Source organism: Sinocyclocheilus rhinocerous, unplaced genomic scaffold (genome assembly GCF_001515625.1).
Source record: "Sinocyclocheilus rhinocerous isolate Xijiao unplaced genomic scaffold, SAMN03320098_v1.1 scaffold5813, whole genome shotgun sequence".
Lineage (NCBI taxonomy): Eukaryota > Metazoa > Chordata > Actinopteri > Cypriniformes > Cyprinidae > Sinocyclocheilus > Sinocyclocheilus rhinocerous.
In genome coordinates, this window is record NW_015666086.1 from 79957 (window position 1) to 95305 (window position 15349).

The 15349-nt window shown below is 36.5% G+C and overlaps 1 protein-coding gene across 1 annotated transcript in view; it reads left to right on the plus strand.

Moving 5' to 3' along the window:
- LOC107731703 (GPI ethanolamine phosphate transferase 2-like) overlaps nucleotides 1-15349 on the plus strand; it is a gene marked incomplete at its 3' end in the record, with an annotated part of 45969 nt that overhangs the window by 25280 nt on the left and 5340 nt on the right. Inside the window, exon 5 of the mRNA XM_016542850.1 lies at nucleotides 13206-13344. Coding sequence (XP_016398336.1) covers nucleotides 13206-13344 — 139 coding nt within the window. The remainder of the gene's footprint in view (nucleotides 1-13205; nucleotides 13345-15349) is intronic.

A 15349-nucleotide genomic window follows, 5' to 3' on the forward strand; every position in this document is an offset into this window, starting at 1 on the left:
TATATATATATATATATGTGTGTGTGTGTGTGTGTGTGTGTGATTGTCAGGCTTTACAGGGTTTTAAAAAAATCTCAATTGGAGCATTTTTATTTATTTATTTACTTATTTTTACTGTTTATGGTCAGTAATGATACTAACATAAGTTTTAAAACTGTTCTTGCTTCCTTTTTGGACTTAACTGACAGTAAAGCCTTACTTGCTCAGTAACTGAGTCATATTGATTAAGTAACTGCTCTGACTGATTTAGTCAGTTCAGTTCTCAGTGAAGGATTCATCAGGATGAATCACATCCACAACTCGTGGGGTTTTTTCCCCATATTGTTCAAAAGGTTTATTTTGGATCCTACTGGCACACATCCTTGTGATCTCTTACTCACACTTCTCTTTCTGTCGTTGCTTTATCTCTCATTACCTGTGAAACACACAGCGCAGGTCTCCCTCCCCTGAGATCAGTGGGTCAGTTCTTCTCCTCTGCTCTTCTTTTAACCAGCGCGTCTTCTTTCGATCTGCTCCACATAAGTGGGTGGTCATTTTTCATCCATGCAGGAATCACACTCACTGATTGTGTGTTAGTATATAGAGTGTGTATTTTAGTTTTTAGTGTATAAAATGTGGCTATGTTACATGCAAACACAGTTTCTGTTCACTGTAGTCATATTAGCTTGTCTGCTTCCTCCATAACAACTTAGATAGAGTCATGGTTAATATCAGAATGGCAAAGGTTCACGATAACATCAGCATTAGTGTGACCTTTAGAGCCACCGCCAATAGTTACAGCAGCACTTTTGTCTTGAGATGAACTTTTAGGCTTCCAGGAAGAGCACATGGTGTTGAACGATCTGCATCTTTGACCTGTCCTCCTGCTATAACACACCGCAAAGTTTCAGTGATGTACTGGTGAAACTACTTTTCATGCAATTACTGTACAATAAATACGGACTGAAGCTTACAAGATTGACTCCAAATCTCTCCAATTTGTGAACAAATCATTCAGATCAGTTTTGTGAACTATATTAGATCTGACTCAAAAGAATGTGTCTTTTACAAATGGCACATTTCTACTTAGTTAGTAACTAAAGCGGATTTCAAGATGTCCAGAGACTTATTTTGGTCTGTTCCTCACACAAACTATTGCATGAGAAGGCGTGGATGCAGATTATATGTGATCCTTGTATGATACTTGTTTTTGAAAATATTTCCCCCCCCCATTTTGCTATAGTACCCATTCAATGAAATTGTGTGGAGAATAGCGAAGTGCAATTCTTCAAAATTACTTTTTTTGTATTACAAAGATGAAATTCATATGGTTTTAGAAGGACGTGAGAAAAAATAATGACATATTTTTTTTCTATTCATTCATTAAAAATGCAGATTTTTGATGCATTCACAGATTAAATTGAATTTCAATGTCAAGGCTCCTTGACATTAAAAAAACTATTTAGGATTTTGTAGGAATTTATTTATTTATTTATGTATTTTTTCGAAAGAAGTCTTTGCACACCAAGGCTGCATTATTTGATCAAAAATGCAGGCACAGTACTATTGTGAAATAATATTATAATTTAAAATAACAGATTTCTATGTGAATATATTGTAAAATGTAATTTATTCCTGTGATGAAAGCAGAATTTTTAGCATCATTACTCCAGTCTTCAGTGTCACATGATCTTTCAGAAATCATTCTAATATGCTGGTTTGCTGCTCAATAATAATTTTATTATTTTATTATCAATGTTGAAAACAGTTGTGCTGCTTCATATTTTTGTAGAAACCATGATTCTTTGATGAATAGAAAGTTTAGAAGAACAGCATTTATTAGAAAGAGAAATGTTTTGTAACAATATATACAGCTATGTGTTTACTGTCACTTTTAATCAATTTAATGAATCCTTGATAATTTTATTTTATTGACACCAAACTTTTGAACGGTAGTGCACATATACAGAACAAAATCTTTTTTGTACATGCAAATTCAGTCAAACTGGACATTGTGTTTCTTCTCTTTGAAGGCCAGCAGAGAATGGGTTTTAGATGTTTTTGTGTTTCTGCTCAAAGCCCCGTCACATGGACACCCAACAGGCGTTTTTAACTAAAAAGACAGAAAACATGACTCAAATGTGCGTCATTTGTCGCTGAGGTAAATTACCTGTTAGCTTCACTTTGATATGTTCTTGTTGTCATGGCATAGAGGCTCTGAGGGTCTCTAAAAGCCCCTCTGCTGTCACTAGTGTCATTGAGTATTCAGACAATTACTCATTAGACACACTGAGGTGTTTGAAAGCTGTTGAATCGTATGCAATCTTACTGTTTGACAGTCTCATCTGCAATTACATGGAGCTGTGATGCTGTTGGACAGACGAGGTTCAGCTTAACATGTTCATCCTGTGCCTTCCTGTTTGTATCTCTTGTGTTGTGATGAGATGTTTGTGTTTTTCATTTGTGGACTGAGCTGACGGCCCTCATGTAGAATCCATCCAAACTAATGAGATTTCTCACACATTTCCCTCTCTTCTCTTTACTCTCTGTTTGTTCTTTTTCATATCTTTTTGTATTCGTATTTTTAATAACAGCATGCCAGTGTTTCCTGGCATTCTGTTTTTCTAAAAACATATATTATAACAATACCTTTTGTTTCTAACACACTACATAATGGTTTTAAATTCAGCATATTATAATAAACATAGTTAACATTAGTTAATGCGTTAGGCATCATGACATAATAACCTAATAATTAGCAATAATGTATTCATTTTGGTTTATTGTAATTTCTATATACAATTGTAGCATTTGTAGCAAGTTTTATTGATAAATTGATAATAATGTATAATAATTGTATGATATAATTTAAAATATATAATGTAAAATATAGATTTTATTATGAATTTTAATGAAACTGTATTTTAAATTATGAAAGTATTAATTATTCTAATATTACAAATGTATATTTTATTGCAAAGCAATAATAATAACATTATTAAATGGTAGATTATTGCAATTATAATATTACAGTTATAATATTACAAAATGTATATTTTATAATAATGCAATAATAATAATAATAATAATAATAATAAGACAATTATATTAATAATAATCATTAAAGATGTTATTGTCACACCTTTGGACTGTTTTGTTGTGTTTTCATCCCTCATGTGTTCATTCATCCCTCTTGTCCCAGTTTTCCCTCGTGTCTGATTGTCATTTGGTTCACCGTGTCTTGTTAATTATCCTCGTTTGCCTGTGTATTTAAGTTCTAGTCTGTCCTGTGTTCCCTGGTCCGGTATTAAATGCGTTACCTTGTGGGTGTTTACCTGCCCTGTCTGGATTACCCCTTGATGCACATTGAATATTATTTAACTGTTCTTCATCATCGTCGTTCACCGTCCCAAATTCCTCCTCCTCCTGCTGGAGCAAAGGGAGATTCAAAGTCCATACGGCGATCTTTCTGGAGATTGCCAACGACACCAGCTACCTGGATGACTCGCTCTGCGCGTTCTACCACACCAGCCTCAACGCCGCATGCAGAGCGCAGTTCTCCGGAGATGGACCTCGGAAGGAATTCGCCACCTTTGTGGAGTGGGTGCTGGCGACTTGCAACTCGCCATTCACCATCTGCCTCAAAGAGGACCTCGGCAGCCCCACTCCAGACCTAGAGCCCAGCCAGTCACCACCCCGCTTCACGGAGTGCTCGCTCGAGCCCACCGCAGACTGAGAGCCCGCGCCGCCGCGATCAACGAGCCGTTGCCGAGGAGAGCAACAGAGCTTAAAATTGCCCTGGAGCCAGAGCCTCACAGATCGTCTGACTAGGTAACAGCACTCGCCATGGGGGAGATCGCTGTGGATTGCGAGAGCGCGGAGGGAGGCTCTGTCCACTGCACCGTAGCTGAGGGTGAGCTGAGTTCAGTGGACTCTGCATTACCAGTTCTTCCGTCGTCATCATCTGCCTGTCTTGAACCACCCATCTGCCCTGAACTGTCAATCTGCCCTGAACTGTCTGTCTGCCTGGAAATATCTGTCTACCTTGAACTGTCGGTCAGTCCTGTCTCGACCACTGAGGTCATTCCCCTGTCGCTGGCGCTCCCGGTGCTGGGAGTGGCCTTATGGTGTGTGTGGGCAGCACACACCGTTTAAAAACCCCCTGATTATCCTGAACTCACACCCAGCCTCCCTCTCCCACCACCTCTGCACCAGTCCTCACCATCGCCTCTGCTGTCTCCTGGCAGCCCCTCAGCTCACCATCTGTGTGGTGGGATCGCCACGGGTCTGCCAGTCTCCATCGGCATCATGCTGGAGGGTCCCTTGTCTCCGCCTCCAGCTTCTGAGTCCCGGACTCCGCCTCGTCCAATCGACCCCAGGGCTCCATCATGGCTCCTAGCTCCCTCATCTCCACCATGGCCCATCAGTCCACCAGCTCGGCCGAGCTCCCTCGTCCCTCCGGCTTCGCCTTGGTCAGTCATCGACCATCTGCCTCCTCGGGACTCCACTCCTCCAGCTGCGCCTCGTCCCTTCGTCCCTGTCAGGCTTCTCCTTCCCTCCGGCTCCACCTTGGTCCACTGTCGCTCTGGCTAAACCGTGGCCTTCCGGATCCCTGCCTCTGCCTCGGTCGCCGGAGCCATCTGCTCTGCCTCGGCCCTCCGGATCCTCCCTGTCACCCTGGCTCATCGGCTCTCCCGTCTCCACCTGAGGCTCCACCACCACCTGCTCCACCGTCGTTGTTCGGCCCCCTGGAGTCATCAGCCCTTCCTCCACCATGGCTCCTCCCTCTGTCGGCTCCACCGTGGGTCGCCTTCATAGCTGCTGCCTGGGTCCCGCCTAGCTCCTCCTGCTCCAGGTCCCTCCTGTCTTCACCCTGGCTCCTCCCTCTGTCTGATCCACCTTGGCTCCTCCTGTTTCCTCCATGGCTCCTCCCTCCGTCGTCTCCACCCTGTACTCTGTCTGTCGTCCTCCTCCCGGGTGTCTGTCCTCCGCCCGAACCTCCACCAGTTTTGTCTGCCTGCCTTCCTGCCAGCCCTTTGCCGTCCCCTGTCACAATTCCACATCCACTCCTTTGTCCTCCTCCTTAGTCTCCCTCCGTCCCTCACTTTGTTTCTGTGGCGCGAGGTCGCACCTTCCAGGAGGGGGGCGAACTGTCACACCTTTGGACTGTTTTGTTGTGTTTTCATCCTTCATGTGTTCCTTGTCCCAGTTTTCCCTCGTGTCTAATTGTCATTTGGTTCACCTGTGTCTTGTTAATTATCCTCGTTTGCCTGTGTATTTAAGTTCTAGTCTGTCCTGTGTTCCCTGGTCCGATATTGAATACTTTACCTTGTGTGTGTTTACCTGCCCTGTCTGTATTACCCCTTGTTGCACATTAAATATGATTGAACTCTTCTTCATTGTCGTCATTGTGGATCTTTATACACACCGTGTTGTGACAGTTATATACTACTACTACAACTACTACTACTACTACTACTAATAATAATAATAATTATTATTATTATAAATTAATAAATGTTTTATTATGTCAATTATTATATTACATGCATATTTGATTAAACTGCAATAATAATAATAATAATAATAGCACATTTAAAGTAAAATTTATAATAAAACATTGTTCATAATGTATTTTAATATAAATATAATAATTATATATAATATAAAATACTATGTGAAATATAAGGTAACACTTTATTTTGATAGTCCACTTTAGACATTCTATTAACAGTAAGTAACTTTGCAACTACATGTCAACTAGCAGTTAGTAGAGTATTAGTAGACTGTCTGCTTAATATCTTCTAACACTTTCTTTGTCAACTTATTCTACTAACCCTAAACCTACCCTAACAGTCTACTCTGAGAGTTAGTAGACATGTAGTTGCAAATTAATGAGAATTAGTTGACATGTAGTTGACATGTAGTTACAAAGTTACTTATAGTTAGTAGAATGTCTAAAGTGGACTATCGAAATAAAGTGTAACCAAATATAATATTAGTACTACTACTACTACTAATAATAAATATGCATTTTACAAATATACATATACCACGGATTAAAGATCTGTTGTGTTTTTTTTTTCATTTTGAGTCTTTCTCTCTGACTCCTAAAACAGCTTATTTTGCCATCCAACGCTCATGTTGTAGAGATTGGGTTTGTACCAGTTTGGTGCAGTTTTTCCCGTCTTACTACATCATTTTTTCTCTCTCCTCATGTATTCTCACGTTCCCTGGACAGCCTCTGTGATGAACACATCAATTCATTTCTCCTCCAACAGAACAATCTTTCCATCCCTTTGTGTGGTGCGGATCCCATAAATGAAGCCGTCGATTTCAGGCTGGGCACAATAGAAGATCTTGTCTTCAGCCGCTGGCGTGCGCTATATTCTCTCCTGCTCTTCGGGGCCGTACGGGGCCACAGGACCCCAGAGCTGCATCCGGTGTCTTTGTACTGAGGTTGTTCGCCTGAAGTGAGAGTTTGGATTATATCCTATTATTCCCACTCAAACCAATGCATGTCGTGTAAATTACAACACTTTGGAGAATCTGAATATAATGGTATGCTTTAATTTCCTGTCCTCCTTTTCCAAGTCCATATCCCTCCTGTGAAGACGAGATTTGAGACTGTAAATTGGGCCACGCTTTTATACATTCTCCCACACTGGTTTCTTGTGTCTACTCTGTATAATTACATGCAAATCTCTCATTTGCCTCGTTTTGGGACAAAGTATCCGTAGAGGAAGTGGTCATGTTTGCTGATTTTACAATTAATTTCCTGAGCAAGCTCGTCTTCCTGTAATGAATACTGCTGCATTGCAGAGACCTTGGACATTTTGCTCTGTTTAAATTGAAATTGCATATTAATCGATGCCATTGAAAGTCCGTTATTTAAATGATTGAGCACTTGCTGTGACCTGCACTGCCTCGTCTGGCTACTTGTTCTTTCTCAGATGCTTTTAGTTCAGAGCGACTCAAAATACTCTCTATACAGTCTCTTTGAGATGCAGTTTTGTCTTTACTTGATAACTGTGCCCTAGAGCATCATGTGTAAAGTTTCTAGCTCAAGGACAGGACTTCTGCATGTCGCTAGAATTGATGTCTACAACAAAAATGTACATTAGTTAGTGCATTATTATGACATAAACTAACAATGATCCGTGTTTGTTAATTTTGGTTCATTTTAATTTCTACATATACTAATAGATGTATAACATTATAAGTTGTATAAATTAGTGGTAATAATAATAATGATAATAATAATAATAATAATAATAATAATAATGAGTATTATTATTATTACCATGGTTATTATAGTTAACTATAACTAAAACCATAAAAAACATTTTTGTTTCTTGAATAATAAACATAATAAATAATTAATTAATAATAATTGTATATAAAAACAACAAAAACTAAAAATTACTAACAAATAAAAACACTAAAACTTTAAAACTAAAATGAAAGCAAGTAATATAAAAGTAAAATCTAATTCAAAGTATTAACAAAAACTATAAGAGTATCTCAATTCTTAAGTAATACTTATTACTGCTACTAATGTAAAATTGTAATTTACATATACAGTTTCAATACTTCAAGTTGTATCAATTAATTTGACAATAATAATAATAACATTTTTATATTTTACATGTTCTAATACATTTGTTACATTAAGTTTGATAATAATAATAATAATAACAACAATAATAAATGACATCATGCATTTTTGACATTTCAAGTTGCATGAACTAATTAATGCTGATTATAATATAATATAATATAATATAATATATGAATTATAGTAGTTAATATCAATACTAATAGCCAATATTAATAATATTATTAATTATAAGATTTTTACATATACATTTCAGGTTGTATTAAGATATATAATGCACCTTACGATATAATAATAATAATAATAATAATAAATTACATGTAACGTATTTTTAACATTTCAAGTTGCATGAGTAATTTATGATGATTGTGATTATAACAATACATATTAATTATAGTAGTTAATATCAATAATAATAGCCAATATTAATAATATAATTAATTAGAAGATTTTTTACATATACATTTCAAGTTGTATATAATATATATAACGTACCTTAATATATAATAATAATTTATTATTATTATTATTATTAGGATTGCAGAATGATTTAATAATGAACAATAGGATATATTTGTAAATCAGCATTAATTTACAATACATCATTATTAAACAATATATTATTAAACAGTATATTGTTTTTATTCTGTTGAGAAGAGCAGCTTGAACATCCTTCAACGCTCTCCTTGTCCCTGTTTCGTGGATGAAGGAAAGTTTGGGTTTGGAACATCATGAGCATGAGTAAATTTTTTCCCCCTCCTTTAATAGCTTGGCTGCTGCCACAAACTCCACAAGTTTCTTTTTCTCTGAAATTGCACTGGCGTCCCCTGTTCTCCTCTTCAATTAAAAAAGGGCCAGCATTAAAGAATCTCGTGAGAAAACCGCCTAAACGACTTCCTGAATATTTAAACGATGGTTCTGGAACGTGTCTCACTGGTGCTGTGCAGGGAATCGCTGTACGTGGCAAAAGAAGCGTCAGACCTTGACTGAAGCGTTTTGGGTTTGGTTTCTGTGCCTGTGAAATCTCCTCACAGATTTACCGCTTTTATTTTTTCTGAACCTATTCCCTGCCTCCCCTCTCTGCTATTTCTCACTCTCTGTCTTATTCAGTCTTTCTTACTTTCTCTTTCTTTCTTTTTCCCCCCACTCTCCTTGTCTGGAATTCATTACCTTTGTATGAAAACATCAGGATTCCAAAACGTAAATATCATTCCACATCCATATGAGCTTATTTCTTCAAAAGGAGACAATTGAAAGCATGCTCATGCTGCTCTTGGGTGTACAGTAAAGACACTCATAACGATGTGGAAAGACATGTATAGTTTTTAAATCCTACTGCTCTCATACAAATGTCTAATGAGGAGGACAAAAAAGCAGCATAAACGTGGTCCAGACGACTTAATAATTAATTATTAATATGCAAATATAGTATTTATTAATATCCTGAATTTTTGTCTTCTTGCATTTTAGTTTAAGCTTTAGTAATTTTAGTACTGTATGCGCTTTTGACATTTTTATTAGTTTTTAATATTTCTATGTAGCTTTATTTTCATTTCAGTTTTGGTTTTAGTCATTTGTAGTTTTTAAATTGAATCTTAAAATTTTTGTACTTCAGTTTAAACATTTCATTTCATTTCATTTATTTTATTTCAAACGCATTTTTGAATAGTTTCAGTTAACCCTGCGGCTTATGAGCTGAAGTCCTCTGAAGTCATGTGACATTTGTCTAAGTTGTTATTTACTGAAAGTTTACTGAAAATGACCTCCATCTGAGTTCTCAAATCAAAAATCAAATCAATTAGTCTTTGACATCAAACCTGTATTGTACTTTATTGCATTTTTATGTGCCAAATTTAAATATGCATATCATATGTACATGATATTTAAAGAGGAAAGATTAAAATTAGAATTCATAGTTTCTCCTGTTGTGTTCCACTGAAGAAAGAGAGTCGTATAGGGTTCAGAACGACATGAGGGTGAGTAAATAATGACTCACTTTAGCGGAACTGTTCATTTAAGCCGTCTGTAATTCCTCAAGGTTTCTTGGAAAAGCCGCCTGCAGTGCTATTAAAATGGCAGGGGGCATCTTTCATTCTTTTACCTTGTTCCATTTTCATTTTTTATTCATTTTTCCCACTCCTTGTCTCAAACCAAATCACTCTTTCCTGAAGTCAGAAATCACTTTTGCGCTTTCAAATAATAGTTAGTTCGTACATTAACACTGTGTTTGATTCAGCCACATCGGTCTCTAAGCGCTCAACAAATCACTGAGATAAATTCACACGGATCTCTATTTTATTGCACTCGTTCCCGCAATGAAGTCTGAAACTCTTGACTTTTTTTAAAGAACTCCCAATGGTTGCTTCATGTTGAATTATTTTTCAAAGCTCCTTTAATGTCGCTTTTCTTTATTAGTTTTGTTCTGCTTTAAGCTTTCTAGTAAGTCATAAGAGGAAATGCTCTATTTTCAATGTATTTTTATGGCAAGACGCAGGCATCCAGAGGATAACAGTAAATCACATTATAAAGGAGGGAAAGAAAAAACGCTTTATATTCTTATATCAAGTTATTTATTTTCCTTGCTTTGTTGGCTGTTCTTTATCCTTACCCCTGCTATACAAACACTGTATTACAGTCTGAGACTCATCCGTCTCCATTACTGCACCTCAATGTGATAGCAATTTATTTCTGGCTCGCCGCTGGAAAACAAGTGCCCTAAAACTGCCACTGCTAACAGGCATTTGCGGACAGGACACCCCCACGGCCCTTTACGGTGGCCGTCCTCATGCCAATATTGAGGTGAAATTGGCCATCTACTGTAGGAATAGTTGAAGTGTTTTCCTGTGACGCAATGCACAAATGTTTTGTTTGTTATTTTAGAGCAGAGCTTTGTTGTTGAATCTGTTGTATTGTCCCTTTCAGGTCTTTTAAAAGTTTGCATGCCCGTAAAACAGCCTAAACCAGCCCAAGGTGGTTTTCTGGCCTTAGTTGGCCACCTGGTTAGTCAGGTCTGGTTTGATGATTTTAAATGGGTTTTAGAAACTGCAAAAAAAAATATAAATTCTTGCACAATATTTTTGTTTTGTTTTCCAGTAGAAATATCTAAACATTTTTCAGTCAAGATGCATTTACTTGAGAAGTATATTGATGTAAGATATTAAGTCAGTTACAAAAAAAGTCAAAATTAATTGAGTTTATGCATAATACAATGAAAAAAGAATTAAAGACTTAATACTAAATTCTAAATTCAAAACAGTTGAGATTATTAGATATTTTTCTTGTTTTAAAAATACTTGATTCTGATAAGAATAGAAGATTTAGTATTTTTGCCTTTTTTCATTACAAGATGGAAAATGACTATAAGGAAGTTTTTAAGTCTTGTTTTCTGAAAATGTTTTTAGAAATATCTATCAATGAGGTAAGAAAAATCTTGTTTTCCCTTTGAATTAAGTGAAGTGGTATTTTCAAATGGCTTTATTCGTGCGGCTTGTCAAAAAAACTGAAAATAAATCAGAATAAAAATGAATATAGAATATGAAGCCTATTTTTATTTTCAGATTTTGATACATTTATTTTCATGACAATTAAGCACATATTTTCTGGCCCAAATTCTCTTATATGTGACAAAATAAATAAATTAATGTTTTTTTTTTTTTTTACTGCTTATTTTCTTTTATAATTTATTTATTTAAAATTGTTCTGCTTTATGTAGAAGTACAATTTTAAGCATAGACAATGTAATATGCATGTATTTTTTTTTATTTGTGCTATATTTTATTCTGTTTACATAATATTCATTTATTTTTTGTAATGACATATAGTTTTATTTTTTAGGTTTCATATGTATTATTTATATTTTATGTTTTGTCCTATTGATTGATTGATTGATTATTGTTATTATTATATTATATTTATTTATTTATTTATTTTATTTTATTCTTTCAGTGTTTGCATCTACTTTAGATGCCTTGAAGGGATAGTTATGTGGATAACTAAACAGTTTTTGGTCCCTATTTACTTCCATAGTTTTTTCCATACTATGGAAGTCAGTGGCTACCAGCAACTGATTGATTACCAACATTCTCCAGAATATCTTCTTTTATGTTCAACTGAAGAAAGAAACAGGATTAGAACAACATGAGGTTGCGTAAATGCTGACAGAATTTTAATTTTTGGGTGCACTACCCCTTTAATGTATAATAATTTACACAAGGAATGGGTTTAGCTTTTATTTGACAGTGATGTGTTGGGCAATCACAGCATAATAGGAATTTCCTAAGCTAATTTACAGTTTGCGTTTTCCTGCCACCGTGACTTAAATCACACCTGTCAATGCACGCTATTATTTTCCCACACCGCTGGCGGATATTAGGCCGCAAGTAAGGCGGCGTTTTCAGATGGCTTTATTCACAGTGCTTGTCATTAGCGTGCATTAACTCGGGCGGGAGGGAAGGCTAGTCATTAGCATACGTTTAGTGGGCTCATGAATATTTGAACCGCTGCGAGCAGAGGACTGGTTGTTAGAGTAGCATCATCAGTGTTAGCGGCAGTAAGAGCGTTTGGACGGCCAGCTGTGAGTGCACCAGTACAGGGCCCAGGAGTGTGTGAAGGACGGCTGTTTATTGTGTGTACGGCTTCAGAGTGCCACTGAGGGAATCAAGTGGCTCCGACGCACTGAGAGACTCTTTGATGTGAAACAGAGCCGATCGTCCTCGCATCCCTGATGGCAGAGAGAGAGACACGTCCCCGCGGCTTAGCGCTAAAACCTCAGTGATTTGCTCCAGTGGAGAGAAGAGCATTCCAGCGTCTCTCCCGCACGCTTACACAAACACACATGATGCACAAATATACACAAACACACATGATGCACAAATATACACAAACATACAGCGGGATCTGCGACGAACTCACAAGAAATTAAGAAAATTTATTTTGCAGAATTTTTGCAGAAAGCATAATGCACAAATGTACACAAATATGCAGCAGGATCTGCGGAAAACTGACAAGAAATTAAGAAAATTTACATTGCAGAATTTTTGCAGAAATTAATTTTTTTTTAACCATAAATAATGTTTTATCTAGCCATTGTTGTCAATGTCAAGAAATATTTTAATGACATTGCAAAAAGTGCTTGAAAATGATTGATTTATTAATTATTTAATTATTAATTGATATTTTATACAATATTATGTATATTGTATATTATATTTTAATTGTATTTAAAAAATAATAGATATTGTTATATATAAAAATTATGAATTTTTGCATGTCTAAAATGAGCATAGTATAAACAAAGAGTGAAATAACCATATGCGATTAATCACGATTAATCGATTTGACAGCACTACCGTAAACCATTTATTTTGTGAAAATAATTTCTATCAATTTTTTTAAAATAAAGTTATGATATATAATATCATAGTTTTTTAATGGATTATTTTACAGATTTTTTTGTAGTTATCTGTGCATATGTATAATTTAATAGTAAGTATATAATTAAATAGTCAGTAAATATTGGCAATTTATTCGTAATTATATTAATTTAGATTTATAATAAATATAAATATATTAAAATATTTTTCTTTCTTTTTTTTTCTTTCTGTTTCAGGAATCTGAAGGGACGTTGCCCAACTTACTGGTTCTGTGTGGAGACCACGGCATGTCTGAAACCGGCAGTCACGGCGGATCGTCAGAACCGGAAATCAACACGCCCCTTGTGCTCATCAGCCCCGCCTTCAGGAGGAAAGGTGAGTAGCACAGGCCGTTGGTGGGTGTTCTCTAAAGAAGACTCTGTATTGAGAAATTTGACTATTGGATTGCCAAAAAATCCTATGTTAGAAAAAAAAAGACGTTATCTCATGGTGTTTTGAAGGAAAGGTTACTCACATTAAGTTTCTCCTCCAGACGTAATGGTTATGCGACTCTTTGAAGTTCAAGAAAAACATTTTGGATGATCTTCTATCGATTTTTCAAAGTTTCTCTGTTTGAAAGTGAAGTTATTTTAAGCCTGGGTTGTATATTTGATGTCTTGGTTCTTCAGTAAAGTATATTGGCCAGACTTAGTGCAATCCATACACAAAATTCCTCCCACAATTGTTAAGCCGTATCCAATAATGGCCATCTGACAGATATCCAGCTAAACAAGGGTTTTAATAGTCCTCGGTCTCCTGCAAAGAAGCTTTACGCACAATAAACATTTCTGTAAATCAGTCCCCAGACTGAGAGTTGGCGTGACTGGGGTGATGATTTTTCATCTTTATCTTGCTTTAAATCAAACTGACTTATAACTACCAGCATATTCATACATGCATTTAAGAAAATTAATGTCTTTGTGAAGGGACGTGGGCTGATCGTGTTGCTGATGCACCAGTTAATGATGTTATTTACCATTTTACTGCAAAAGCTCAAGGAACAGGAAGCTACAGTAGAGTCTCACAGAATCAAAGGTCTGTTTCAGCAAACTCTCAGTAGCGACTATGTGTAAGCGCACGACGCAGAACAATGCTTAAATCAAAAACAGTTAGATTTTTCAGATCAGTGTTAATGACTGTGCAAGATATTCTTAGAATGTGCAAACCTGTGTGCTTCTGTTCATCTGTTTAGGAGTTATTTCAACCATTCTTGCATTTTAAATCATTTGCAAGAGCACAAAATAGGATCTGCTTTTGTTAGAGCTTAAACTGTAGATATTTTTTTGCATAATCGAGACCGTATCTCTAAAGTACTGATGAAGGGCAGTTATTCCACTAAAAAGAGCCTGATGTGTTTCACACTTTCTTTGCTTGCACATTTGCAATTATTTGCATTCTTTTATTGCATTTTTATTTTTCAAAAATTTTTCATCCTCTGTGGTCCTCAAAATTATAGTTAATGTAGTAATTTAATGAATTAAAAAATTACAATACATTTTGTTTTATTCTGGTTTAGAATGTTGACTTTTCAATCCAGTCAGTTCACATCAGATAAAATCAAGTATAGAGGTCGACCGATTAATCGGCCGATTTTTGGCATTTTTTAATGAATCGGCATCGGCCGATTGTGCTGCAAATTAGGCCGATTTATAGGCAGGCGCATCTGCGGGCGGGCAGCTAAGCGTTGTTGCGGAATGCCGGAGAATCTCTCTCTGGCTGCGTGTGCGTGAGAGATGGAGCAACTCACACTCTGCAGCCGCTTCTTGTTCACACACAGCTTCAGCTAATGATGGCAGGGCAAAACAGACCGTTTCGAAAGCGTAATTACGTTTTACCCTACTAGAATTGATGCCGGAAAGTTATCATATTCATAAGTGCAACAAGTCATTTGCATGTGAAAGTAGAAACACATGCAATTCAGACAAAACTTCCGGGCTGATTATAACGTGCACGTTAACTTTCCTCATGAAATGTGTGTGTAGGTCCGACAATAGCATCCACGATGTCATCGCTCGTGGCCAGTGTACTCTTAAGCAGTTATGAGCAGCAGGCTGTGTAATATGTGTGAACTCTTTTATTTTTGTTATCACTTGGCTATTTGACTTATAGCAGTGTCCAGTGTTTCCCATACATTGAGTAATTTGTGGCGGCTCGTCACCGCCATAAATAGATTTCCCAAAAGGCTTATACTTCGTTGAATAAACAGAGCACTGCACGTTTCAAAATTAAAATGCAGCGCGGGTGTTTTTATATGAATGTATCTTTGAAAAGAACCGACCGTCTTCAGAAAAGCTTCAATGTCATTTTCATTTCGTCTTTCCTGTAATGCCTGATAAAGTAG